Below are 26,774 nucleotides of genomic sequence, written 5' to 3'. Positions count from 1 at the left end.
ATATAAGAGCCCCCAATAAAAGTTTTTTTTAATGTATTCCTTCAATGAATGTTCAATGACTCTCATCGGTGTAAGAGTAGCAGTTCTTGAATATTTTTTTTGCCCTAGCACGTCTTTAAGAATCTGTGGTCAATATGCCCTGCACTAGAAAATGTTTAATGCAATAATATGTTAAAATCTAATATATAACAATTGGAGACCCACCTCATAGACTTCTTCAGGCTCCATTGATCTTAAAAGTAGAAAAAATTATAATAAGGCATATTAAAAAAGAAATATATTCAAGGAATTCGAAATTTTGTGAGAGTGCCAAGACATTAAAGATAAAGACAAATGTACAAATAAGTGATAAATAAAAATGGGTGATGAAAGGAGAATGTTTCAGATAAACCCCTCAGGATCAATATTGAGAGTAGCCATACCAGGAGGGGAAGGGGATGGTGGGGGCAGAAAAAGGGAACCAAGCACAAGGATCTACCTATAACCCCCTCCCTGGGGGGATGGACAACAGAAAAGTGGGTAAAGGAAGACATCGTCAGTGTAAGACATGAAAAAATAATAGTAATTTATAAATTATCAAGGGTTCATGAGGGAGAGAGGGTGGAACAGGGAGGGGGGAAATAAGGAGCTGTAATACTAGTAAAATTTTATACATAATTTCTTTCGTGGAAGGTTTTATCAGTAAGGTACAGGATGTCAAAGCGCAGGAATTTTAACCAGTCACATAATATTTCCACTGGCCTTGTTTATTTAGTAATGCTACTCTTTCGTTTTCCCATCACCTTGTTTCTTCATATTTGAAGGTGAAGGACACTTAATAGTCTGACTGCAATGATTACTTTAACCTGCTCCACTATTACCCAGAGTGCATCCTGAGAAGGTGGAATAAAAAGATCTGTGCTAGAACAATAAAGCACGTGTATTAGTTTTCCTCACATATCATGATGCCCATTAACCTCTGTGAATTATCTCCGCATGTAATATGGGTAAGAGTGATGTCTAAGAAATTCATATCAGTTTATTCGCACACAAAACACCAGCTAGGAATGAATTCAGTGAGGCACGTCCAGCTGGTTTCCTGACCATGGAGCAAGCTTTGGTAAATGAAAGTGCTTCCGACCTGCGCTAGTGCGAAGACATCATTCATGTGTAATGGTTTGAATCAGTTGTAACTTTTTATCAGATTTGGGACACAGAAACAGCTGAGAAGACAAGAGACCAAATTTAAATTCAATATATGAATTCTGCTGTTGTGACTAAGTTCTTGCTATTCCTGACAATTATGCTGGTTTGAACCTCTCCACCCTATAGGAATACCACACTTGAAATTAGTGTTGCAGGTGTGGAAATTTTAGCATCAAACTTCAGTGATTTTCATTATGATGTCCAAATAATTTGACATCATTTATATGTGACATCAATGTAATATGTGACATATAATATGTGACATCAGTGTAATATGAGATGCCTAAAATTTTAGAAGTAAGGTTCTCTATTTTCACTCCTTCTATAAAAGAGCTATTAATTTTACTTTTTATTTTTAAACTAATTTCTTGGCATGTAATTCATGTACCATACCATCCAATGGTTTAAACATATCATAAAGGTTGTACAATCATCACCACAATTATTTTAGGACATTTTATTCATTCTTGTTCTCATTACTAATAGCTCTCCATTACTGCACAGATGGGCAAAACGCCGAGTAACTGTTAATCTAGCTAATGTTGCTACAGACTAATCTATACTGGATTTTATAAGAAGAAAATTATACCAAAAACCCCTCAACAATGACACAAATAAAACAAACACCAGAAAAAAACTCAATTCAAGGGAAAGAAGATTATAGAAACTAAACAAATTAAAAATTAGTCAAAAGGGGATGAAATGATTATATTTTAAATTGTAACCTAACTGCATGTACAGTAATCCAGTTTCCAGTGCACGCTGTCTGCAGATAAGACAGTTCACTTCCCTGGTCAACAACCCCAAAGATTTCAATGGAGGGGATCTGTGTGGGGATTCTGCAAATGGATTTTGCACTTTGCCTCTTACTCAGTGCCTCCTGCAAACCAGGTGCTCAGAATATAAACTGTCATTTAAGTCCCTTCTCTGATCTTGGATTTTAGTACTGATAATCCTGGTATGCTCCTTCTTTGTGGATTCAGCTGACACCTCACTTAAATTGCTTCTTGTTTTAAGACAAGGGTTTAAGATTCCAGATTTAGTCTTTCTGATAGCTAGACACCATCTGCTTTCTTAATCACACTTTGCTTAGCTATTGATGTTAAAGCAGGCCCATATATGAATTCAAGTATATATATATTAAAAGTAATTCCCTTTATATATTTGTTTGTAGAGAGAGTAGCAGTTTAAACGGTGATTCAATTTTATTTAATGTGAACTGATAAGACCTTATAGCAGTGCTTCATGTTAATGTGCTTCCTTAACATGCTATGCAAATAAATAGAGCGCCAGAATTCTTCCAAAGATGGAATCTTGAGACACTACTATATTAAGAATGAAAAAATGCTGACACACTTCTCTGAAATAAAATAACAGCTTTCAGAAGATACATGAAAATACACCTAGAGCATTTCAAACTTAAATATACATCATATTTCAAGGATAACGCAGCGGGGCATATACACATTGCCATCCAGTGAATTCTGACCCACGGTGACCTTATGAAACAGGGTAGAACTGTCCTGTGTGTTTCCAAGACTGCAATTCTTCATGGGAGTAGAAAGCCTTATCTTTCCCCCACCAGGGTACATGTAACCCTCAAATTAGTTATCTTAAATATCACGAACTTATCACATTTCCTGACTTTCTGAGCTCCAATTTGCAAATGTATTAAGATAGACATGTAAGGACTGTCAATAATGTGATTTGTATAGCACTAACCAGAGCTTTGGACATATATTAGACACATGATACACTCATTATCCATTATATCTACAAAATCTCCAGTATGTATGTTTTATTTTCCTTCATTGCACAAAAGTGACTATATTTTATGCTCGTCTGCTTTTAAGTTAGTTGGACATACTTAGAATATAGGGGATCAATAATATTCAAATATCTACTAAGTATTACTTCAAAATATTATATGGTATATATAAATGATAGACTTAAAAACATTATAAAAATACATGCATCAGTTCCCATCTAGATGCAAAGTGCTCTGTGAATAAAATGTCATGTCTCTAAATAAAAATAATAAGAACTGCATTTGTCTCTCCTTAAATGCCAATGAAGCAATAGAACAGCTTCACTCAAAAGCGCAGTGTTAGTCCTCAGGAGTCTCAGAATTCAGCTTCCCGCCTCAGTGTATGTATGAAATGCTGAGCGTAAACGATCACAGGGGAAAGCGCAGTTCCTCCGCTGTGGGGCTGTTCCACGAGTAATCTTTCATACATTCATTTCTTTCCACTTCCTCTGGCTGAGTGTGTCTCTTTTGTGTTACCGGTGTTTGATGAACCCATTTCTAGCCTTTCGTTATTCCACCTTCGTTTTTATTCCGGTTAGGTGGCAGAATTAAAGGAGTGAATGATTATTTTCTACTGTGATTAAGGTGAAGATACAATTGCAGCTGGAACAAATGGATATAACATAGCTCAGCCGTATTGGAAGGCTTCTCCAGGCCTCATTTTTCTTCCATTAGACATTAGCATTTAGGTTCTTTGTTGTGTCAAGAATTCCAGAGACATCCTCATTGCACTCCTTGGTTATAGATCTGGAGAACGGTAGCCAGTGATAACCTATTACACTTGCAAATGTCACCTGAATATCTTCCAGACCTTGATTGTGTTCTGAACAGATTGATAAACCTGCCTCCTTCTGCGTAGTTGGGACCAGAGACCAAGCCTCACAGTGTTGGTCACTAAAACAATTGTTCTGAGTCCAATTCTGCACTCCACTCTGAGCATGTCTCACTGGAGTTAAGTTACATTAAACATGAATATTTATTATAGAGCACTAGAAGATGGTCACAGGAAGTGAGAGAGCGGGTGAGATCCAGCCCGTGGTCAGTCTGCAGGTTGAACATAACTTTCGAAACGTTTTCAGGTTGGAGTGTGCACAGAGTACGCCTGTGTGAAAAGCAATGGAACCCAGATCAGCACTGCGGAAGACACCCCAGCGGATATACCGACTCCCACAATTCAGGGCATCACTTCAAGGTACACTGTGTTTCCTTTCATTTAAAGAACTGTGATGGTAAGCAATTAAAATAAAAAAAACAGGTATCCTCCCATCCAGGACAATCTCATCTAATAAGTTGCTTTAATATGGGTGGAAATAGAATTTTTGATATTACTGCACAGGTGTTGATCTTCATTGGTCAGATTCCCTGAACATTTAAGCTTTGATTTCCCTGATTGCCCAGTCTTACTTCCCATTACTTACTAATCTATGAACAAATACTTAAATGAACCAAAGAGGCTCTTTTATTTAAATGTGTCCTTCAGTGACTCCTTCTGTGTGGCAAAGAACACAATTTTAATTAGAATGACTACCTTCTAACTTAATCTCTTTGAGAAAAATATTAGATTTACATATATCAGATTGCCCTACAGCTAGAAATACCTGTAAAATAAATAGGAGCAATCATCTTTGAATCAGCATTATCAATTTTATCAGTCTTCGTAGAATTACTTTATTTTGCTATATTCTTTTGTTGTTGGCAAATCATTTTCTTTTTCTATGGTCTTTTGCTGCTGAGAAATGACCATAGTTTGAAAAGGAGTCACATTGCAATTCCAACTTAGTGATAATCATAAGATTTAATGTCATGTTTCCTAAGCTAAAAACACTCTGATAACTGTTCATTGCTCAAGATCAAGTAGAGGCCAGAGAAAAAATCTGGAGGGTCCCACACCGCACTTTTGCCCTTGCACAGTGCATCACCCTTACACACACACACACACACAGAGAGAGAGTTACTGAAAATGAGAATCTGTTTCCATTCTTAAGAATGCATCTATAGCCTCCTGAAATTTTGAGACTTTTCCTCTTAATTAGCTCAACAATATCTATACTGATCTTAAAGACGATTAATTAAAATAGTTAGAAAACTCCAAGTAACTAGGTTCTTATTTTCTGATGTAAAACTCTATCTTCTCTTCTTGAATAAATCTTTTATGCATCAGATGATAAAACCTTACCTAATTCTTGATGATCTACAGAATTGCTCATTCCTTCAGTGGCCCATCATCATCATCATCATCTATCCAAAAGACTACTTGAAATACAGGGGGAACTAGTTAAGTTCAATGGATGCCAGAGACTGATTTATTCTTCAGTAAAGACATTTTTGACTATAATAATATATAAAGCAAAAGTGACTCAGAGAAGTATAAAACAGGGTTCCTAACTTTGCAAAGCTCCATTCTACTGTGGAGACACTACCCTAAACAAATGATTAGAGAAGGATGTGACAAAATATAAGGGGATTCATATTTCAGAAATTTCATAAAAATTGAATTAAAAGATAATGGAATTTTTCCACAAACTTTTGGGAACCTCCCTCATAATATATTAGATGTTTGTAATATGCAAGAAAAATACTAACCTCACCAGGATTCTCTCCGAATGTTTTATAGAAGATGTAGAATTTGAGTTCAGTCTCAAAGAATTTAAGAAGAAATAGACTTGGGTCAGTAAGTGTTGTCAAAGTCCTGGTGGCACAGTTGTGAAAGCACTCAACTGCTAGTCAAAAGGTCAGCAGTTCAAACCCACCAGAAGTATGCAGCCATCTGTGGCTATCAACACTTGGAGACCCCCGGAAGCAGTTCTTCCCTTTCCTGGAGCCAAAATGTGAGCCACTATTGACTCAAGGGCAGTAGGTTTTGGGTGCTGAGTTTCCAAATTGTCCAGTTTCTTATCTGTTGGTAACTTCACGACTCAAGTCCAAGTGAGGGCATACAAGACTAAAAGGGCAGAGAGGCCATGCCTGGTCTCCACTGGCTCTCTATGGGAAGAGAATCCAACTCCACATTAGGCCCAAGTTGATTTCTGTTAGGCAGAGATCAATCATGCCTCCACACTCCAGCTTCTTTTACCCTGTTCTGTCACAAACCTTCTTTCCTACACCACTTTACTGCTCTAATGGGTTCAACAATCCATTGTAATGTCCAACAGAGAACACTCAAAATGGATTTATTAGGGAAGCAAAAACCAAGCCAAAAAACCAAGCCAACAAAAGCTCACCGCCATCAAGTTGATTCGGATGTGTGGCAACGCTATGGCTTTCTGAGACTGTAAATCTTTACAGCAATAGAAAGTCTCATCTTTCTATCATGGAATAGCTGGTGGTTTACAGTGCGTCACTTCAAACTGCTGACCTTGCAGTTTGCAGCCCACCATGCCACCAGGGAACCTAGTAGGGAAGCTCATTTTCACCGCCACTGAGTCAATGCCAACTCGTAGTGACCCTACATGACAGAGTAGAACTGCTCCTGGGGATTTCCAACACCGGCAATCTGTATAGAAGTAGAAAGCCCATGTTTCTTCCTGAGATTGGCTGGTGGTTTAGAACTGTTGACCTTGCAGTTAGCAGTTGAATTTGTAACCCACTATGCCACCAGAATGAAAAATATTAAAGATATAGTCATTTTGTCCATGGCATCTCTTCTTAGCAGTGCCAGCACACACCTTTCTCTCTGGTCCTTGGTCTCTGAGCCACTGGTCTCCTAGGTCTCTACACTCTTTAGACAAATGTTACAGAGCTACTTCAGTGTTGGGGGTGAAAAAAAGCCCAAGGGCCTGTCGCTAAGCAGCCAGGTTCCTGCTGGAGGCAAGCTTTATTCATTTATGAGCTGAAAAGATGCTTTGTGTTCTCTCTCTCTTTCTCTCTCTCTCTCTCTCTCTCTCTCTCTCTCTCTCTCTCTCTCTCTCTCTCTCTCTCTCTCTCTGTCTGTCTGTCTATCTCTGTGTTGGTTCTGGGTTCCACAGCCTCCATTGCTGCTGCCTTTCCTAAAGGGGATCATGGTGCAAAAGTGGAGTGTGGTTCATGACTCTTCTTTCTCTAGGATCATGAGATCCCCTGGCTCCTGCTTTCGAAGTGCCTTGCTTTACACACAACAGAATGGCCAATTCCCACATAAGAGTCCCATACATCTTATTTGCATGCGCTCTTCCAAACATTTGGTGGGAGTAACCAAAACAGTGGATGGAAACACTATAAGAAATACTTCAATTCTGCCACAAAGATAGCGCTCCGGTCCAGATCACAGAAATCATGCAAATAGCCTCACAGTAAAGTGAATGTTGGTGTTCCGACACGTATAAAAGTTATTTCACACTATTCCACAGTCTGCTGAGTGAGCAATACCATCAGGAAAACGTTTAGCATTTTATAAGAATTTCCAAAACACGACACAGTGAAACGAAGTGAATTATTAGAAAAATGGTACCCATAGACTTGTTTGACTAAGTACAACATTCCAACAATAAAAAGAATAGCCTCTTTGTCATGCAACAAAGTCAAGTACCATGCGTATGTACCTACAATAATGGCAGGGTCCCTGGTGGCGTTGTGGAGTACTCATGGGGCTGCTCGCTACCAGGTCAATGATTCAAAACTACCAGCCTCTCCTCCAGTAAGAGATGCGGCCTTCTACTTCCTATACAGATAGACAGTCTCAAAATCCCGCATGAGCTACTCTGTTCTATTAGATCACTATGTGTTGGAAGTCAACTCAATGGCAGTGAAAACTAATCCTCAAGTTTTATAAGAAATTAAACAAATGTCTGTAAGTGCCATGTCCCTAGAATATCTTTTCCTCTATGACTGTTAAAGAGAGATGACAGGACAAATCCTTTTTTTCAGTTCTGGTTAAAATTGCTTATAAGCATATAAAAGTTATGGCAAAAATATTTTAAAAACTATTGAAAACATGAGGAAGGAAAATAAGAGCAGAGGCAACAATAGAAGAGAGATTTCAACAGGTTTGTAAATCATAGTTGGCATAAGAGGCAACTGACTTAGAAGTGGAGAAATGTGTAGACAGAGGTAGATAATGACTTGAATCAAGCTAATTTTCCCTGAGAAGATGGAGCGAGGCCGAGCCCTAAGTACTGGGAAGCATTGTTAAATCAGAGAGATAGGTTCAGGATCTAAACTAAAATCAGAGGGTTCGTGGGAAGTCTACGGACAGAGTGCACCCAGTGATTTGTTTTTCAGCTTCCACAAGGCCAACTCCTCTCACCAGGGCATCTGCAGTTTATTTTCTTGAACCTGTGAAGCGCTCATTTAGGCAGCTGAGTGAGTAGGCACATTAGACAGATGGGATGAGAAACAGGTACGAACGGTGAGAAAGTAAAAACTATAACCTAGCAGGTGGAAGCCTCTGCTGTTTTTCCGAGTTCTGCTCTCACAAGTGAGTCTCCAGTTGAGGTAGTTAGTTTATTCGGCCAATCTGACTGATAAACACATGTGAGGTTAACTGAAGGGTGGAGGGATAAATGGCTCCGTGAGCCTCACCTTTCTAGTTCTTGGGTCTCTTGCTTTATGATGGTTTGACCTGGGTGCAGTTGCCTTAGCCAGTTCCTTGCTTCAGCTGGCAAGGCTCACTTCCTGGAAGACATCCCCAAGGAGAAGTCACATGGACCTACCCCGATGCAGCCCTGGGTGCTGGAGCAGCCATGTGGAGGCCCCTGCCAGCGCTGAGATGCTTACACATTCACTGACTCGGCTTTCCTTCTGCAGTCGGCATCATTGCGCCTGTTTTGTGAGATGGAGGAGGACATTGTGGGTTGGTGTTGGACATGTGGGCTAATGTTGGACTTGTGGGCTTGGGCGCACTGGGTTGGGATGTTTTCTTCATGCACTTACCCTTTATATAAAACTCTCTCTTATACATGAGTTGCTGTGGATTTGTTTCTGTGAAGTACCTGGACTAACACACCAGTCAAGCAACTGGAGGTTCTTCACTGGGAAAACTTGAAATTCCCCAAATAAATGCCTGAAGTTATTAGCCTATGGAACCCTCTAAGGGAAAAGCAGCTTGCCATTCGACCATCCCTGAGGAAGCGCACTACTGTCCCTCTCCTAGCGCCATGGAGCATCTAGTCAATCTTTGGTGCATCATTCTAAAAGCTTACAAGGATATGGCGATCAACAGAAGAAGAGAATGATTCAATTGAGACAGATAAATACAAGGACAGAGAAAGAGAAATAAAAACTTCTTCACAACCTTAGAGACATAAGAGTGGATCCTCTTTCCAGAACACAAAAGCATCATGCTCCAAAATAAAAATCAAAGGATATGAAAGAGAAAAAAAAAAACTTGCGGAAATTAAAAATGCAAACATGTTGAATTTTAGGAACAAAATTTGAGGCTATATCTCTGAAAGCACATTTTAAAAGAGGAAAAGAAAAAAGAAGAAGAAAAAACATTTAAATATTAGGAAAAAATTTGGGCCACATCATGTGTGAAAAATAAGAGCTCCAGAAAGTGAGAAGCAAGGACTGAGGGGGTGGAAAAAGGCAAGGAAAGATGACTGCATGCCAGAATCGAAGTCCCCGGTCTGCGTACGTAGAGGTTCCACAGGTACTCACACAGTGAGTGGCAGCCGGACTATTTAAAGATATATTAACAGAAACTTTCGGAATATCGGCACATTCCAAATGGTTCCTGGGTAAATGTTCATGTACTTGCTGTAGTGGGAATGTGAATGGCAGCTGCAGTAGTCACTGCTGAACGTCAGCGGAGCAATGCATTCAATATTGTGACCTAAAACCAAGCAAAAAATGATGAGCAAGTAAACACGTTTGTCACTTTATAACTCCATACTCAGCCAATTTCAATTAAATGTGGGATCGTAGTAAAGGTAATTTATGATATACAAAGAGAAAATATATGATCATACTAAAACTGGAAAAAGATAGGAACAGAGTAGCCTGGGTTTAACAATGAAATAAACAAACTTCTGAAAAGATTTGGAGTTTCCTAAATTTGTTAATTTTGCAATTATTACCTTATACATTGAAAATGTGTCTAATTTGCATATTGTAAATTTCTCCTTTTGCTCTACAGTTTGATGAGTTTTGACAAATGCATAGAGTTGTGTTGTGTACAGATCAACCAAATCAAGATAAAACATTTCTGTTATATTGACCTATTCTCTTTTCTTTTAGCCAAAATGTTTCCGTCCTTACCTTCAAACCATGCCAAACATGAGTCTCATCTCGGAATGTTTGCCTTGTCAGAGTGTTTACGTCATCAAAAGTGTAGCCATCTAAAGATCTCACTTAGGATTCATCCAAGTTTTTATGCCTATCACTTCGTTACTATTTATTGCTAAACAAGACTTCATTACATTACTAGGCCACAATCTGCAAGCAACTTGGATAATTGCTTATCTTGGGGGCCTATAAATAAAATTTCTACAAACATTTACATACAGGTTTTTCTGGTAAATGTGGGTATTCATCTTTATTTAAGTAAACACTTAAGGATGGAATCATTGAGTTATGCGGTAATTTAATCTCTTGCTTTATAGGAAACTGACAAACTATTTTCGAAAGTGGCTATACCATCTTGCATTCCTACTAGTATTGTGTAAGAGTTCTAGTCCAAGGAAATTCACTATTAGATTCTGACTCACATTGACACAATAGGACTGGGTAGAACTGCCCCTGTGGGTGTCTGAGACTGTAAATCGTCGCAGGAGTAGAAAGCCTCGTATGGAAGTTTCAAACTGCTGTCTTACAGTTATTGGACAATGTGCAACCACCACACCAGGAGGACTCTTCTCAAGAATTCTGGCAGCTCCACATTTCTGACAGCAATTGGATGTATACAACCACATCCTTCCTAAATCATCATTTTGATAGGTGTGCTGTTGTGTTTCATTGTGGGTTTATCTATGTGTCCCTAATGACCATGAAGATCAATCATCTTTGCATTCGCTTTTTTGACATAAACACATTTGCTTATCTCTTCAAATAATTTGCCAATGTGTTAATTAAATTGTTATATTATTTCTAGGGGTTGAGCCTTTACAAAGAAGTAATTTGGATGCAGTATTTTGTTACATGTGTGATGTTTGAATAGTTTCTTGCAGTATGTCATATGTGTTTCATGTGTCCTTTATAGAACAAAAGTTTGAAATCTCAATAAAGCTCAATTTATGAGTTAAAAGAGATCTTACAGATTGTTGTTTATAAAGCTCAGCTAATCCAGTAAGTTTTCTCCTATCTTTTCTTCTAGATAGTTTATACTTTTAACATTTTACATTCATGTTTGTGATCCTTTGTTGTTATTGTTGTTGTTGTTATAACTGAGGAGATGTGTCAGTTATTACATTTTTTGCAAATTGATAATCAACCTTTCCAATACACTCTTGTGCAAAGACAGTCCATTCACCATCGAATTGCTTTTGAATCTTTGCAAAATACAAACACATTGTGTAAATAACTTCTGAACTCTCTATTCTGTTTCTTGGATCTATGAGCTATTTCTTTGATCTGTTTACCAATCTATTTACCAATCTATTTACCACGTGATTTTCACAACTGTAGCTTTATGGTAAGTGAAAATTAATATGAGACCTCCAACTTTGACCTCTTTTTAAAAAAATAGTATTTTGTCTCTTCTTCTTTTGCCTTTTCCCACACATTTTGAAATCAGCTTGCTAATATTTACAGAAAGTCTTCTGTGGCTTTGAGTTGACTACATGGATTCCATAAATTAATTAGGAAGAACTGGCATACTGACAGCACCCAATCTCCCAGTTCATGAATATGGTGTGTCTACTGTTGGTGGGTGCTGTGTAGTAAATTCTGACTCATAAGGAGCCATGGCACAGAGTATGAATGTGTCATAAAGTTTATGGACTGTAATCTGTTCTGGAACGGATAGCTAGATCTTTCTCCCACAGATAAGCTGAGTGAGTCCAAACTACCAACCTTTCCGTTAGCAGCTGATCATTTAACGCTTTGCTATCAGGGCTCCTTGAACACAATATTTTACTCTAGGTATGTCCCCTCATTTTGGTGCTTTGTAGCATCCCATATATGAGCATTACATGTATTGCATTGTCTCTGCTCTTAACTATTTCTTCTTCCAGGTGAAATACTCAAAAGAGTTTTTTTAGTTTGCCATTGTTGATGTTTTTTTGTTTGTTTTAATAAATAAATAAATCCAATTCAACATTTCGAGTGCATAGAAACCCAATTGCTTTGGGTACATTGGCTTTTTATACTGTGACTTTGGGAAACTCATTAGTTCCAGGAAGCTTTTTGCCAAATTCATGGGTCTGCATAGAAAGGCACATTATCTGTAAATAGAGATGGCTTTATTTCCTTCTGGTTTGTATGCCTTCTATTTCTTTCTTCTATCTTGTGCTGGATACTTCAGTAGGGTGACAAGCACCCATATCCTTGACTTGCTTCTAAACTCTAAATGAAAGTTTTCCATTTGCTACCATTGAAATATATGAAATATGATGTTATCTATTAACTTTTAGAGACATCCTTTTTCAGATTGAAGAATTCTCCTATTGCTGGGTTCCTGAGAGTTTTAATCATCTATGAATATTTGATTTTAACAAATGTTTTTTGACAGTTTTTAATTGGCCAATATGCCTAATTACATTGATCAATTTTTCAAGCAACAAATGAGCTTTCTATTCTCTGGCTAGAGACTACGTGGTTGTTATGCATTGTTTTATTAGTCATTGCCTGGACAATCTGCATTTTCTTACAGAGGATGCTTGTGTGCGTGCTCATGACATACGTTGGGCTGTAACGGTTTGGGCTGGTTTGGATGCCACGGTAATTCTTGTTCCATAAAATGAGTCGGAAATGTTTCTGTTCTCTTCTGTTTACTGGAAGAGATTGTTGTGAATGGCGTAGTTTTAAATATCAGTTGTGTATTGTTTTGTGTTGCTTTGATTCATGCACAGAATTGGGGCTCTCTTGGCTTGTTCCTCTCCCAGATTTCCTTGATTCTGGTCAGTTCCCATGGACTCCTCTCCCCGATTCCTTTCCCATAATTCCTCCAGGGATGTTCACTTCGGGGTTACATCCTGATTTGCACAGCTGGAGCGATCATTGCCGGAGAGAGGTGCTCTGTAAGGTGGAACCCCACATTCTTTGACCCACAAGAACCCCTGTTTTTGCTGGTTCTTTGAACAAGAAATTGTTGTGCTTTTTACTTCCGGAGAGGAGCGGGCCCAGGGCCCTCTCAGCTAGGGCTGCCTTAGTGCGGTCCTCTGACTGGTCTCCCCGTCATAGGAGCACCCAGAGGGGAAAAGAGAGAGTAAAACAAAACAGAATGAGAATTTCCCCCACCTGGTGTGGCTTCAAGGTAGAAAGACGATTTGGGTCAGATATTGCTTTCCCAGAGTACCAGACACCACTGGATCTGCCCCTGGGCTAACGTCGGAGATCCAGGGGGGCTAAGGGTATGAGTTTCAAATTAGAAACTCATCCCTTGGGATTGCTCTTCAAGTTTTGGCTTCCCTCCTAATTTGTCTGCTATGGTTCACATTTCAGAGTCGTCTGGTACTTGATTTTGAATATTTTCCAGAGGTTTTAGTTATAATCAGTGGGCGGTATTGGAAGTCCCCCTACACCACATTTCACTGTATTCCAAAGCCTTTGAAAGTTGCTTCTTCTTCTTCTTCTTCTTCTTCTTCTTCTTCTTCTTCTTCTTCTTCTTCTTGTTTTGGTCAAAGACCTAGTAAAAACGTGAGAGTAATTACCCACAGCCAAATATTGGCATATGAAATCTTCCTTTCTTAAAATAATCCATTGTGGCAGAGTAACCTTTCCAAAGGCAAGACACTAATGAGTGGGTATGTGCTGCCAAGCCATTCATCAAAATTACACCAACACCAAAGCAGTCGGCCTCCTGTGTGCATGTTACTGTTTGTGTAATTCCATTATACTTCTGGCAATGTGTACTTGTTAGTTATATTTATATTTTGTTTTTTTTAATCTTTGTATTAGCAACACACAAAATCAAATGTGAAATACATCCAGAAAAATGTTAGTAGACTGGCTTTACATTTATTTCTAAAGCATTTAAAGTAACTTGGTTTCTATTAAGACATATTTCCTCTAAATTTTTATCTGTGGTAAAATGCAGTAGTCAGTGAAATTTAACATGCCTCTATTTTCATAAAACGTACAGTTAGCATACAAGGTTGATTGTATGCATGGAGTGGATCAACTCATCTTTGTCTTTGGTCTTAACATAGGCCTTGCTTTTGACTATGCTGTCTGAGTAGGGCAATCATACAGGTTTCTCTTTCATGTATCAACCAAAGTTGCTTTAGCACACAAGTGTACAGAGATCAGATGGACTCTTCTCGTTCTATAAGCTGCTCATCTGGAAAAAAGACATCTGTGTTTACATTGCATTTTCCATATTTGTTATATTATCATCAGCTACTTTTATATCCCCAAAGAATACTAACGACTGATCGATAGCCCGGACATGTCTGGCCATGGCCTACACGTGGCCTGGAGAGTTCATTTATTTGCTTTGGTGGATTTGCTGGAGTGGGATTTAATCAATAGCTAATTCATTAATTCTGGTCCTTGGGAACGTAGAGTCTGTGCTGGATGAAGATGGCTGGCTGGCGCTGGCTTTGACTGAAATCTGACAAACCCTACAGCTGACAGCTTCACTGGGTATGAGACTACCTGTGCATTTTACTTATTTGTTCTCCATAAATGGATGAGCTAGAAAAGAACACAAACAAGAAAGAGATTTTATTACATGAGCCCTGGTGTTCCAAAAGGCATGCTTTCCAGGCATGAGGCTCAAGGGATAGAGGAGAGAGAACGCAGATCATGTCTTTTATTGCCTTTAATTGGAAGCTCGGCAGCTTTCTGAGTTCCAAATCAGTTTGGGGCTGTATTATTGATGAGAAGTCTGAGGTATAATGTCTTTGTAGCATTCATAAATAATTGTTTTAAAATTTGCCTCAAGGTACTGAATAACGCAAATGGCAGTTTTTTCACACTAACTTTTCAGCAGCCTTTATGTATAATAGCAGCACAGACTGAGTTTTTGTAAATGAAGGTTAAACCATTATCATTATTTTTAAATTCTCTCTGTTTGAAAGTTACGTAGCTTGGGTTTGAGTATTGCAGGAGAGAAAATTGCTTATGTGTGTGTTTGGGGGTCAGGGAGATTATTTCTGCACCAAATCTGACGTGAAAATGTGAGACCCTATTTTTTTGTACTATGAAATTAGAAATCAGTATTTCCTTCTATCCTTCATGTTTTTCTTCCTAAGTTTTTCAGTGGTTTGTGTTCTGAATTAGGAACTTTGCAATTCTGTTTTATAAAAGACTAATTTTTAATAGGGAGGATGTTGGTCTTCAGGTTGCCAAAAGTCTGGTCAATTCTCCTCACCTATATTCAGAATGTTCTCGTGCCAACAACTTGGAAAGTTAGAGGTGCTAATGAGACCATCCTAATGCGCTTTAGCATTAAAAATGTAGGTTCTGTTTTGGAGTGGGATTTGTTCACGTTGAAAAGATGAGAAAAAAATCCCTTCAACTATAGAATTTGGAATGTATTTAGTCTTACTGTACATGGCTAACAATATTCTTTTGATCATATCTGCTTTAAAGAGATGTTGTTTCCATGGCCAGTGAGTTCTGAGTATAAAAGACATTGATTCAGGACATTTTAAAAACTGTTGATCTTACAGGTGAGACTCTGACACTTCTTTCATTTCCCCTCCTCCTTGTCCCTCCCTCCCCCCAAAGAGCCCTCATGGTGTAGTAGGTAAAATGTTGAGCTACCAACCTCAAGATCCACCATTTGAACTCACCAATTGCTCCCTGGGAGAAAGATGAGGCTCTCAGCTCCTGTGAAGGTTGACAGTCTCAGCAACCCACAGGAGCAGTTCTCTTCTGTCCCATATGTTGCTAAGAGTCAGAGTGGACTTGAAAGTGGGAGGTTTTTATTGTCTGTTTGATTTTATCTCCTCCTCAAGCTCTTTCTAACCAGTCCTTCACCTCAGCCCCTGAAGTAACCGTGGAGTGCTTCTCAACAAAATCCAGTTCTCCCTCCCGGTTCATTTTGACCTTTAAAGCCATACTTCGTCCCTGGCTCTCTGATCACTCTTGATTTCTTATTTCATTCTAAACCCACTCTGTAAGACACTAACTCCTACTTAGGTAGTTCAAACATCCTTGTGATGTTTGTCATGCTAACAAGGTCTCAACTCGCTTAAGCTCTGTTTGGGCTCTGGCTTCATTTCTCCAGTGCCAATTGATTGTCTTGTGTGATAGCCACCTGAGGTAGTTAGTTTATTGTGCCAACCTGGGCAATAAACACATATGGGGTTAATTGAAGGGCAGAAAGATAAATGGCTCAGTGAGCCCCACCTTTCTAGTTCTTGGGTCTTTTGCTTTGTGATGGTTGGACTAGGGTGCAGCTGCCTTAGCCAGTTCCCTGCTTCAGCTGGCAAGGCTCACTTCCTGCATGACATCCCTGAGGAGACGCCACATGGACCTACCCTGATGCAGCCCTGGGTGATGGAGCAGCCGGGTGGAGACCCCTGCCAGTGCTGAGATGCTTACACATTCACTGACTCAGCTTTCCTCCTGCAGTTAGCATCATTGCATCTGTTTTGTGAGGTGGAGGAAGACTTTGTAGATTGGTGTTCAACATATGGGTTAATGGGTTAGTGTTGGACTTGTGGGCTTGGGTAGCACTGGGTTGGGATGTTTTCTTGATGTGCACTTACCCTTTATATCAAACTCTCTCTTATACATGAGTTTTTGTGTATTTGTTTCTTTAAAGTACCCAGACTAATACACCACCCATCTTTGCCATACCTCAAGGCTCAAAAGTTAACTCTCATCTAATCCAACATCAAAATCTGCAGATGCACCACAATCCTGCCCATTATCCAGAACATTTATCTTTGATTTTATATTTCCAAATAGATAGTTGGATATTCAGTGACATGACATGCAAGCAGAAAATTATATTTTCATCATGTTGCACTTAGTCTTATATTTAAATTCTCCTGACCACTTTAATAGCCACAATCTAAAACAATATTGAAGAAGTTGAGTGTTAGATAGATATTGTAGTCATTAGTTGCTGTTAAGTTGATTCTGACTCATGGGACCCCACCTGAGCGCGGAGTTGACAAGCTCCAGAGAGTTTTCAAGGTCGTGGCTTTTGGGAAGCATATCGCCAGCATTGTCTTTCACCTAGGGGGGTTTACAACTGCCAAACTCTCTACCAGTAGTGAGTCCTTTAACCATTTTACTATAAATTGGACATGAATAGCCTAAGTGAATAGAAAAAGGAAGACAGAAAGAAAAGAAGAATGGATTGTATAAACATGATTAGGAAATATGGAGTTTTAATTTATTTGTTTTCAATTTCTAGTAGCCCTTTTAAAAATAATTGGTGTTTTTAAATTAGGTGGGGTTTACACTTCAGATCATCAACTTTGTATTGAGTATAAAATATTCCTCAATTCCCCCCAAAATTTATCCTTCTCCCATTCCTTGATTTCTATTCTTCCCCTTGTGGGCTACTATCTCATATTTCACCCAAGTTAACACCTGTCAGCAGGCTAGTCCATTATCTTAAGACCTAAGCAAGAAAATTACAACAAAATAGGGAGTTCTTAGCAATAACATAATGATCGAAGTAATAAGAAAATGATCATTGAAGTTTCAAATTATTCTTTGCAAAAGAATTGCAAAACACACGATTGAGAAAATGAAAAGGCAAGCCACAAACTGGAGGGAAATATTTGGAAATCATAGCTCTAACAAAGGACAAACTGTTCTAACGCAATGGTAACATTCCAGTGTATTAGCTCTACATACAAGTACTCTCTGAACTATATCATTTTGATATCCATATATGTAAAGGTAGGTGATAAAACCGTGATTTTCCATACTCCTTTCAGTATACTACACTCTTACTTTTATTGATAAAGATGGTCACCACAATAGTGTGTAGTCACAGTGACAGAATTAAAAAGAAATAGTTTCAAGTAGGCTATGTAATCAGTAAGTTTGAACTAAATGAACTCATGTAGCAAAATGACCTTGACTGGGAACTTTATAATGGTAACTTAAGTCTCAATCACCAGGTCTCTAAGGACTAAGTAAACTCTAGTAGTCTCTTCAGTGGGAGCAGGAAGGGACTTTCAACTCCCAGAAAGAATTGCAGCCTCTGAAACTCACAGGGGCAATTCTATCCTGATCTGTAGGGTCTCCATCAGTCGCCATTGACTCGATGGCAGTGAGTGAGTGAGATGAGTGAGTCACTTCAGTGATACATACACAGTCCAAAAGATACAACCGAAGGTTCATAGAACGAAATATCACTTCCATCTTTTGTAATAAAAGACAAATAACTATCTTCTATTTGTTTTTGACCATTTTTACCTTCATGTGAGCAAACCTGTTCATAGTATCACAGAAAAGAGGTTGTTTCCCTTCACAGATATGTAATACATGAAAGAGAAGTCCTCACAGTAGGTTCCCTATATAGCATCTTTTTCCCCCAATCATTTTATTGGGGGCTCGTTCAACTCTTATCACAAATCAAGCGTCCATCCATTTTGTCAAGCACATTTGTTGCCATCATCATTCTCAAAACATTTTCTTTCTCATTGAGCCCTTGGTATCAGCTCCTCATGTTTCCCCCTCCCTCCCTGCTCCGCCCCCCCTCCGTCATGAACCCTTGATAATTTATGAATTATTATTATTTTGTCATGTCCTACACTGTCCAATGTCTCCCTTTACCTACTTTTCTGTTGTCCATCCCTCAGGGAGGGGGTTATTTGTAGATCCTGTGATCAGTTCCCCCTTTCTACCACACCTTCCTCTTCCTCTCCTGGTATCGCCATTCTCACCATTGGTCCTGAGGGGTTTATCTGTCACGGATTCCAGTGTTTCCAGGTCTTATCTGTACAAGTGTACATGCTCTGGTCTAGCCAGATGTGTAAGGTAGAATTGGGATCATGATAGTGGGGCGGGGGGGGGGGTGTTAGAAGCATTAAAGAACTAGAGGAAAGTTGTATGTTTCATCGTTCCTATACTTCAGCCTGACTGGCAAGTCTCCTCCCTGAGACCCTTCTGTAAGGGGATGTCCATTTGCCTACAGATGGGCTTTGGGTCTCCGCTCTGTACTCCCCCTCATTCACAATGATATGACTTTTTGTTCTTTATGTCTGATACCTGATCCCATTGACACTGCGTGATCACACAGGCTGCTGTGCTTCTTCCATGTGGGCTTTGTTGCTTCTGAGCTAGATGGCTGCTTGTTTACCTTCAAGCTTTTAAGACCCCAGACACTCTCTTTTGATAGCCGGGCACCATCAGCTTTCTTCACCGTGTTTGCTTATGCAGGTGCTTTGTCTTCAGCAATCGCATCAGGCAGGTGAGCATCATGGAATTCCAGGTTAATAGAACAAAAGTGTTCTTGCCTTGAGGGAGTACTTGAGTAGAGACCCAATGTCCATCTGCTACCTTAATACTAAGCCTATATAACTATAAGCACATAGATCTATATCTTCCTTGTTTACTAGCTTTTGAGGATAACTTATACCCTTTGATGACACTTACACATAGACTTTTCCGTAGTTTATTATAATGAATACCAAAGAGAATCTGCAGAATATGGAATTAATATTGAGTTGGCTGTAACCTTATTATAAAAATACATGTCACTTGTGAAATTTTTCTCTTTTAGATGACATTAATTTATTTTCTAGAGTCTTGTTACTGGATGTGTTTTGTTGCTACCCACCTGAAAATGACATAATAATTTTCCTTTTTTTTCATTTGGCGTCTATTAAAATGTCAAGATTTATCTTGACTGCTACTTTTTAACATAAATACTTGGGCTTAATTGAAGTCCTACAATGTGATGCCACTTGGAATTTTGATAGTGCCCAGAAAACCTGCAGATACATTCCTTTTGAAAATGAAAGTTAGAGCAAAGATGTTATTTTGCATAGTGGCAGAAAAGTAGTTAACATAAGTTAGTATAAGGAGCTGATGATAAAATGTTTAAAACATAGTGAAAAAAGATAATATGTATTTGCTTTCCTTCAAAGTATCTATTGGAATGGTTTCTATGTTAAAGATAGCAGTACAGCTACATTTGATTGGCTGATAACTTGACATTCTAGAAATGCAAAATTGGAATTGATCACAGGTCAAAGCTCTCTCTCTTTTTAGAAAATGGTGATAACAAAATAATGATTCTTATACATTTACATAAAGTTTTGCCCATGGTTTAAAATTGGGAGAGGTGTTGTCACAGTTGAATCCTCTCACCATACCACGAGGCTAAATGTCTTGGTGCCACTTTAGGATCCCTAGCTGTCTTCCAATTGTCACTCTTGGAGCAGCTCAGTGACAGTCACATCATTAGTGTAAGGGAAGGAAAGCAAACCAAAGTATCGCACTTACTACCGTGAGTCAATTCTGACTCATCGTGACCCTATAAGGCGGGGTAGAACTGGCCCTGTGGGTTTCCAAGAGTGTAATTCTCTTCAGGACTAGAAAGCCTCCCCTTTCTCTCAAGGAGAGGCTGATGGCTTCTAACTGCTGACCTTTCAGTGAGCAGCCCAATGTGTAACTACTCTCCACCAGGGACCCTGAAAGAAAAAAGAAAACTGGTTAGAAATAGGGGTTAGATCTACTGCATATCCTAATTTCCACTCTATGTAGGAAACCACATGATCTGTTTCTTTTCTTATCAAACCAAAATGTTGTTGATGTTTGGATCAACCTCAAAGAATAAGACTTCCTTCCTATCCCTGAGACTGAAAGTGGTAGGCTGAACGCATGTCTTGTGTTATTCTCTGCAAGTTTAAATAACTTTGCTTGATTCTCAAAGTAAACTTGGTAGTCAGTCACTGCCGGAGAGTCAAATCTGTCTCATAGAGACCCTATAGAACGGAGTAGAACTGCCTCTGTGGGTTTCCAGAAACTATTTACAAGTCTCATTGCCCCTGCAGGCCTGCTGGTGGTTTTGAACTGCTGACTTTGCAGGTAGCCGCCCAAGTCGTAACCCACTATGCTACGATGGCTCCCAGGTGACAGTAGGGAGTGCATTTGGAGTTGCTCTCCTTGGGCTTTACTTTTCACTGGATTCTCTTGGCTTGTCCCTTCATCTTGCCTCGATTTTCAATCAGATAGGGATGTTTAGAGAATGTGTCTATTCTTCCTGATGGATAGCTCTCTTGGTTCCAAGATCTTCCTAATTACTTAGCCCAACTAATGTACATTCTCAGGCTAACAAAACTCCGGCTTTTCCTCATTTGTTCTCGGTTGGGTCAGCCATGCTTGGTAGCAATGTTGTGCATTCTTGCCTCTTACTCCAAATCAAGTCATCCCTAGTTGGTTCTAAACAGTGTTCTTTTTAGTCAGTCTTCCCAAGCCCCAAAGCAGACCATTGTTTCAAACCGCGGGACTGTGGGTAACAACCCAGCATGTATCCTCTGACACCACCACGGCTAGTACTAGCATATCAAATAAGGACTGCATCTAAAAGCACTAGCCAATATGTATATATATTATAGGGCGGTAAAGTAATATTAGTCTATAATATAGTTACATATTTTGTGTATCTGCATATAAGCTACTAATTGATGGGGGGTTATATTTAAAGTTTTCTAGTAAGGCTAAAATATGTTAGCCATATATGTATGTATATTAAATTATTAAGGCCAAAAACTATCAATTTGCTTCTACAGTACTTTTTAATTAGGATTGTTGAGGAATAGCCGTATGACCACCTGGAAGATTAATTGAATAGGAGGTGAGGCTGATAGCAGCAATGTTAAATGTTGGCTCTTCAGAAGTATTGATTATTCTCTCTGCTGCAGATCCCTTCAAATTGACTGGGTGTCTCCAGGGAAGCCAAATGGCATCATTCTTGGATACGACCTCTTACGGAAAACATGGCACGCATGCCCCCAAACTCAGAAACTAATGAATGACCGCAAGCATGCACGGTGCAGAGTAGTGCGGTGCCAAAAACCTCAAGACGTCTGTGGACACATTTGCTATTCTCCTGAAGCGAAGGTAAATCTTCCCAAACTAGTCAGTGAAATACGCTTTTCTCACTAAAACCACTTGCATCTTAAACCATCGTCTATCACCGTCAATCCCTCCTCTCGTTTATCAAGAAAAACTCCTGGAGAAGAAAGGATGCTTATAAAAATCCTATCATCCTCATGAGCTTTATGCCTTTTTCATTTTTCATTACCTTCAAAGAAAATATTCACTTATTGGCATGAAAGATACCTCCCAAATTTGGACTGATTCGGTAATTCTCTTTACAGCAAATCCACTCGCCCTCTCCTTTCACCTAGGAGGGGTGTTTGTGTACATGAAACTGATGAGTAACTGTGGGCAGGATCTTTGGTGGTTTTCACAAATATTTTTATATCATGGTCATTTGCAGATTAATGTTCATATTAGTTGCAGTTTAGGAATCAGATCAATAATACAGCCAGACAGAGGGGTTTGTAAATGGTTTATATTGACATATGATGCAGGAAATCCTTATTTGAAGGTAAGATTTCATATAATGAAATAATGTTCCTATTTGTCAACAACATCACACATGAAAGCCAAAGCTACTATTAAATTCATAAGATTTACTGAAAAAGAACATGGTTGTTAAGGAATGAGCTACTGAAACAATTTGGAACAAAATACAAATTACTATGGCTGACACAAGTTTAGCAGTTATTATCATCTAAGGAAGATCATAAAGCTAGAGTTATTAGCTGTGTGTGTAAGATATACAAAAGGACTTCAAAAATTCATGAGAAAATTCCATTACCTTTGAATTGCACTCTTCTACGTCTAAGCCCTTTCATATGTTTTTATATTCTTAGTCTCTAAAAGTATGCTTATGCATAAGTTTTATATCATTTTATATCATTAAATGCATACTCCCTTATGAAAACCATTTAAAATTAAATTCATATTTCTGAGAGAGGGAAAGATATGGAAAAAATTTGACCATCAGAGGTGAATCCGAGGAGAAAGACATAGAGTTTGGAAAACTGATAGGCAAAAGATAACAAACACTAAGTGACACAGACACATATATACATACATACATCCGGGCCAAAAACTCACCTGGTATGTTGGTTTTGAATACACACTTAGACAGTGTTCATGGGGCAAGCGCAGCCACAGCGCTACCAGGGCTCCTGAGAGTCAAACTAGCCAAGCTAATGTCTCCATTTAAAGTTTATTCTAAAACATCAAAAGCTAAATAACCTTCCCATGTCCAATTTAATTAAAATGAGCTTGCTGTGGACTGAAGGGAAACAGTCAGAGCATCAGTAGAGCGTCCTAGTCTGAAATGTCTATGAAGCTAAATTATTTATAACACAACTGCGATCTTTCTTTTCACTTTGATTTCAGAGAGGCTGTGCTGGGTAAGATGTTGAGGAAATTTAATAAATCTTTGCAGCTGAATAGAATAAGTGATAGTTTAGTAAGTTCAGTATTTTTTAAGTTCAATGTTTTTTTTTTTCAGAAAAAGAAACCATTTAGACCAATTGTAAATAAACATAAAATGAAGATTCAAGCCAAGTCAAAATATGTTTTTTAGGACAGGGCCTGCTGTGATATCAAAAGAAAAGGCTACAGATGATCTTTTCTAGAAAATAAATGTAAACTGAAATATGAGGGAAATTAAGCAAAACTTTAACTTTTAGGAAACTGGCATGTGCAAATCTCATCCAATGCACTGAGAGGAAGCATTACCTTCCTCCAGTCTCATCATACGAATGTTACGTACTGTTAAAAGGGACCCAGTATTAAGTGACTTGCAAAGTCTCGTTTTCTTATTTTATTTTAAGGATTAAGGGCCCATTTCAAGTATTACCAGTTAGAGGGAATAGAGGAAGTCCATCTAAAAGATCAAGAGGAAAGAGCTTTTATACATTAATATTTGGAGTTAATATACATGGGCTTCAAATAATCTGTGGGGGAAAATGGAATTGAAGAATAATTGAATTTTTCCACAATTTTTTTGAAGCCCGCTCACATTTCCTTGCATGGGAGATAAAAGCAAAGTTTATTGATTAAAGAACCTGGTGGCTAAATCATGGCAAACATACACATTGAAAACCAAACTGACTACCATGGAATCAATTCTGATTCATAGAACAGGTTTGAGTTGTCCCTGTGGATTTCCAAGACTAACTCATTATGGGATAGAAAGCCTGCTCTTTCTCCTGCAGAATGACTGGTGCTTTTGGACTGTTGACCTTGTAGTTTGCAGCCCATTCATAGCCACTACACCACCAAGACTCCTCCCTGTAAGTGTCAGAAGGACCCCAAATACTTATACGAGCTTTGCCCTTAGATCGCAGTCCTAGTTCCCAAACTCAGAGGAACATCAAGTCTGCAGGTTTGTATAGTCCCATCATGAGAGGCTCTGGTCTAATACGTCTGGGGAAGACTCTAGACTTTACATTCCTGACACAATCTTGGCTGCTGCTGCTGCTGAAGGAGAATGTGGGGCAAGAGTCATACAGCCAGAGAGCGGCACTTGCTATTTCACCATGAAGGCATTACTTACTAGCATTTTTAGATAGCCCACCCCCACCATAAATGCAAAGAGAAAAATGTCAAAACTGATTTTTTGTTTGTTTAACTCTTTCAAAGACAGACTCAAACACTAGAATTTACCTTGTCTCCAGAATGTGACACCGAAGAACAGAGTCACCAGTGGCTCCTTAGAACTGAGTTTATTTTGAATCCTGGTAACTGCTAAGGAAAGGCGGGGAAGGGATTCCTCCCATGGGCTTAGCAGGCCTGCCTGAGAAATCACAAGAGTTGAATTGGCATTTCAGAGTTTAAATTCTTCGCTTTTTAAGAACTTTTGAAACAGAAATGAAAGACTGAGCCTTTGTCCCCCTTTGAAGACTTGGGAAGAAATCCCACATTCTACGACTCTTGTTGTGAGCTTAGTTCGAATATGGAAGCAGACCGGATGTAGCAGTAAACAAAAAGAAAGAGGGAAAAAACCGCTTCTCCGATCACGGTGCATTCTTGCCTACCACACTTTCTAATCAGCGTGACTTGTGCCAAGTATAGGTTCTAAGACTACGTTTCAGCCACTGTTCGGTATTTGATTTGTCACCTACACAGAATGTCAGTCTCTCAGACCTAAAGTGAACATGCAAATAATTATTTGATTTTTCAAGCACATGATTTTTTCCCAGCTCCTGGAGAAAATAGAGTTATAAGGGCTTTTCAAAATTAATTTCCATATAAATTTCTTTTTTTTAATGTGGTAACCTCAACTCTGTATATAGAAGCGGGACTCTGTGGAGATTGCATTGTCTGAAGATTGGGTTCATAAATAAGTGATCATATAAATTATAAGGAAAATGCAATTTATTAAAAGAATACGAAGGATCAGGGAGAAACGTAGCTCCATAGATGTGGTGTTTTCAAATTAAATAATAACTAAAATAAAAACATGTATGAGAAGGAAATTGTTCATTTACAATTCTAAATCTTCTTTACACTGAAAGCACTGACATTCGAAAGATAATTCATATTTATGGAGTATTATAATAGACTGTAAAGCATAGTTGAAACTAAAATAAGTTGCATGATATCAAATGGCAGCTATAGACTTCTAAGCTGGCCATTCTTTTTGAATTTTTTTAAACTTTGTTTTGTAATATGCTGCATTTGATTTCCCATCAGGGACCTGTGAGGGAAAGATTAATTCGCACGGTTACGGCCGTGTAGGAATCCTCATTAAGCTGATACTTCTTTAAGAGCCGATTTCCAACTTCCAGGTTTGCTGCAATGGAGTCCTCCACAACGCCCAGCCGCACCACAGCTGTTGTGAAGAGAAGTATTTGCCACTTGCCATGAATTCAACAGGAGTGTGTTGTGGTGGCCGGATCCGAGAGGCACAACCAAACCACCAGTGCTGCTCTGGGTATTATGTTAGGATTCGACCCGGTGAGGATCTTCTCGGGGTGGGGTTCATAATTGTGAGACCCTGGAAGTGAGGGTGCAAGGCTCACTTCAGCGATCTCTTTCACTCCTACACACCATACACCGGAAGTTGAACCTCGGCCTCATAGCCACAGCCACACATCATTCCAACTTTGAGGGAATAGCACTAGGGCTGGTAGTAAACTGGGAAAGCCTGAACTGCTGTCTGGAGAGTCTGCAGTTTGGTAAAGACTTATAATCTTCGACACACTGTGGAGCAATTGTACACTGTCCTGTGGGGCTGCTGGCACTTGCAACTCACCCCACGGCAACGCGTTTGGTTGCTTTGGAAGGTACAAGTAAAATAGAGGAGGAACACAGTGCTTTGGGGTACACTACATAGATTTGTGTACACACCTGCACAACGATTCGTCTGCTGATCTTTATGGGAGCAGAGGGCGGCTTCTTCCTCTCTAGGACTGCCTGGTGGGTTTGAACCACTCACCTTATGGTTAGCAGCCCAACATTTAAGCCACTGTGATTCCTCCAATAGCTAGACCACACCCTTTATGTTGTGACTTTTCTTCCCATCAACTCTGTGACATACGCAGTGTTCCACTATGCCTGCATCACTTTGGGATGAATGATAAACACAAATTCGGTTTCTCTGAGCATTCTACTCTAGTGTCGGCACCCTCTCCTTGTCCTAGTTTGATCAGGGGCAAATAGGGTACAGCCAGAATGGGATTTTGCCCTCTTTTGTAGCTGTCAGCCAGATTCCACCACCCAAAACAACGTACTCGGGGATTGTGATAATAAC

General features: G+C 39.1%; 1 protein-coding gene across 1 annotated transcript in view; it reads left to right on the top strand.

The window, feature by feature from the left end:
- USH2A (usherin) overlaps nt 1–26,774 on the top strand; it is a 987,589-nt gene that overhangs the window by 729,273 nt on the left and 231,542 nt on the right. The window contains exons 47-49 of the mRNA XM_075540576.1: nt 4,072–4,184; nt 21,853–22,051; nt 25,810–25,978. Of these exons, the coding sequence (XP_075396691.1) occupies nt 4,072–4,184; nt 21,853–22,051; nt 25,810–25,978 (481 nt within the window). The remainder of the gene's footprint in view (nt 1–4,071; nt 4,185–21,852; nt 22,052–25,809; nt 25,979–26,774) is intronic.

This window comes from Tenrec ecaudatus, chromosome 1 (assembly GCF_050624435.1).
Source record: "Tenrec ecaudatus isolate mTenEca1 chromosome 1, mTenEca1.hap1, whole genome shotgun sequence".
Taxonomy (NCBI): Eukaryota; Metazoa; Chordata; class Mammalia; order Afrosoricida; family Tenrecidae; genus Tenrec; species Tenrec ecaudatus.
Note: the sequence above shows the minus strand (reverse complement) of the source record. Positions and strands in the feature narration are given on the sequence as shown.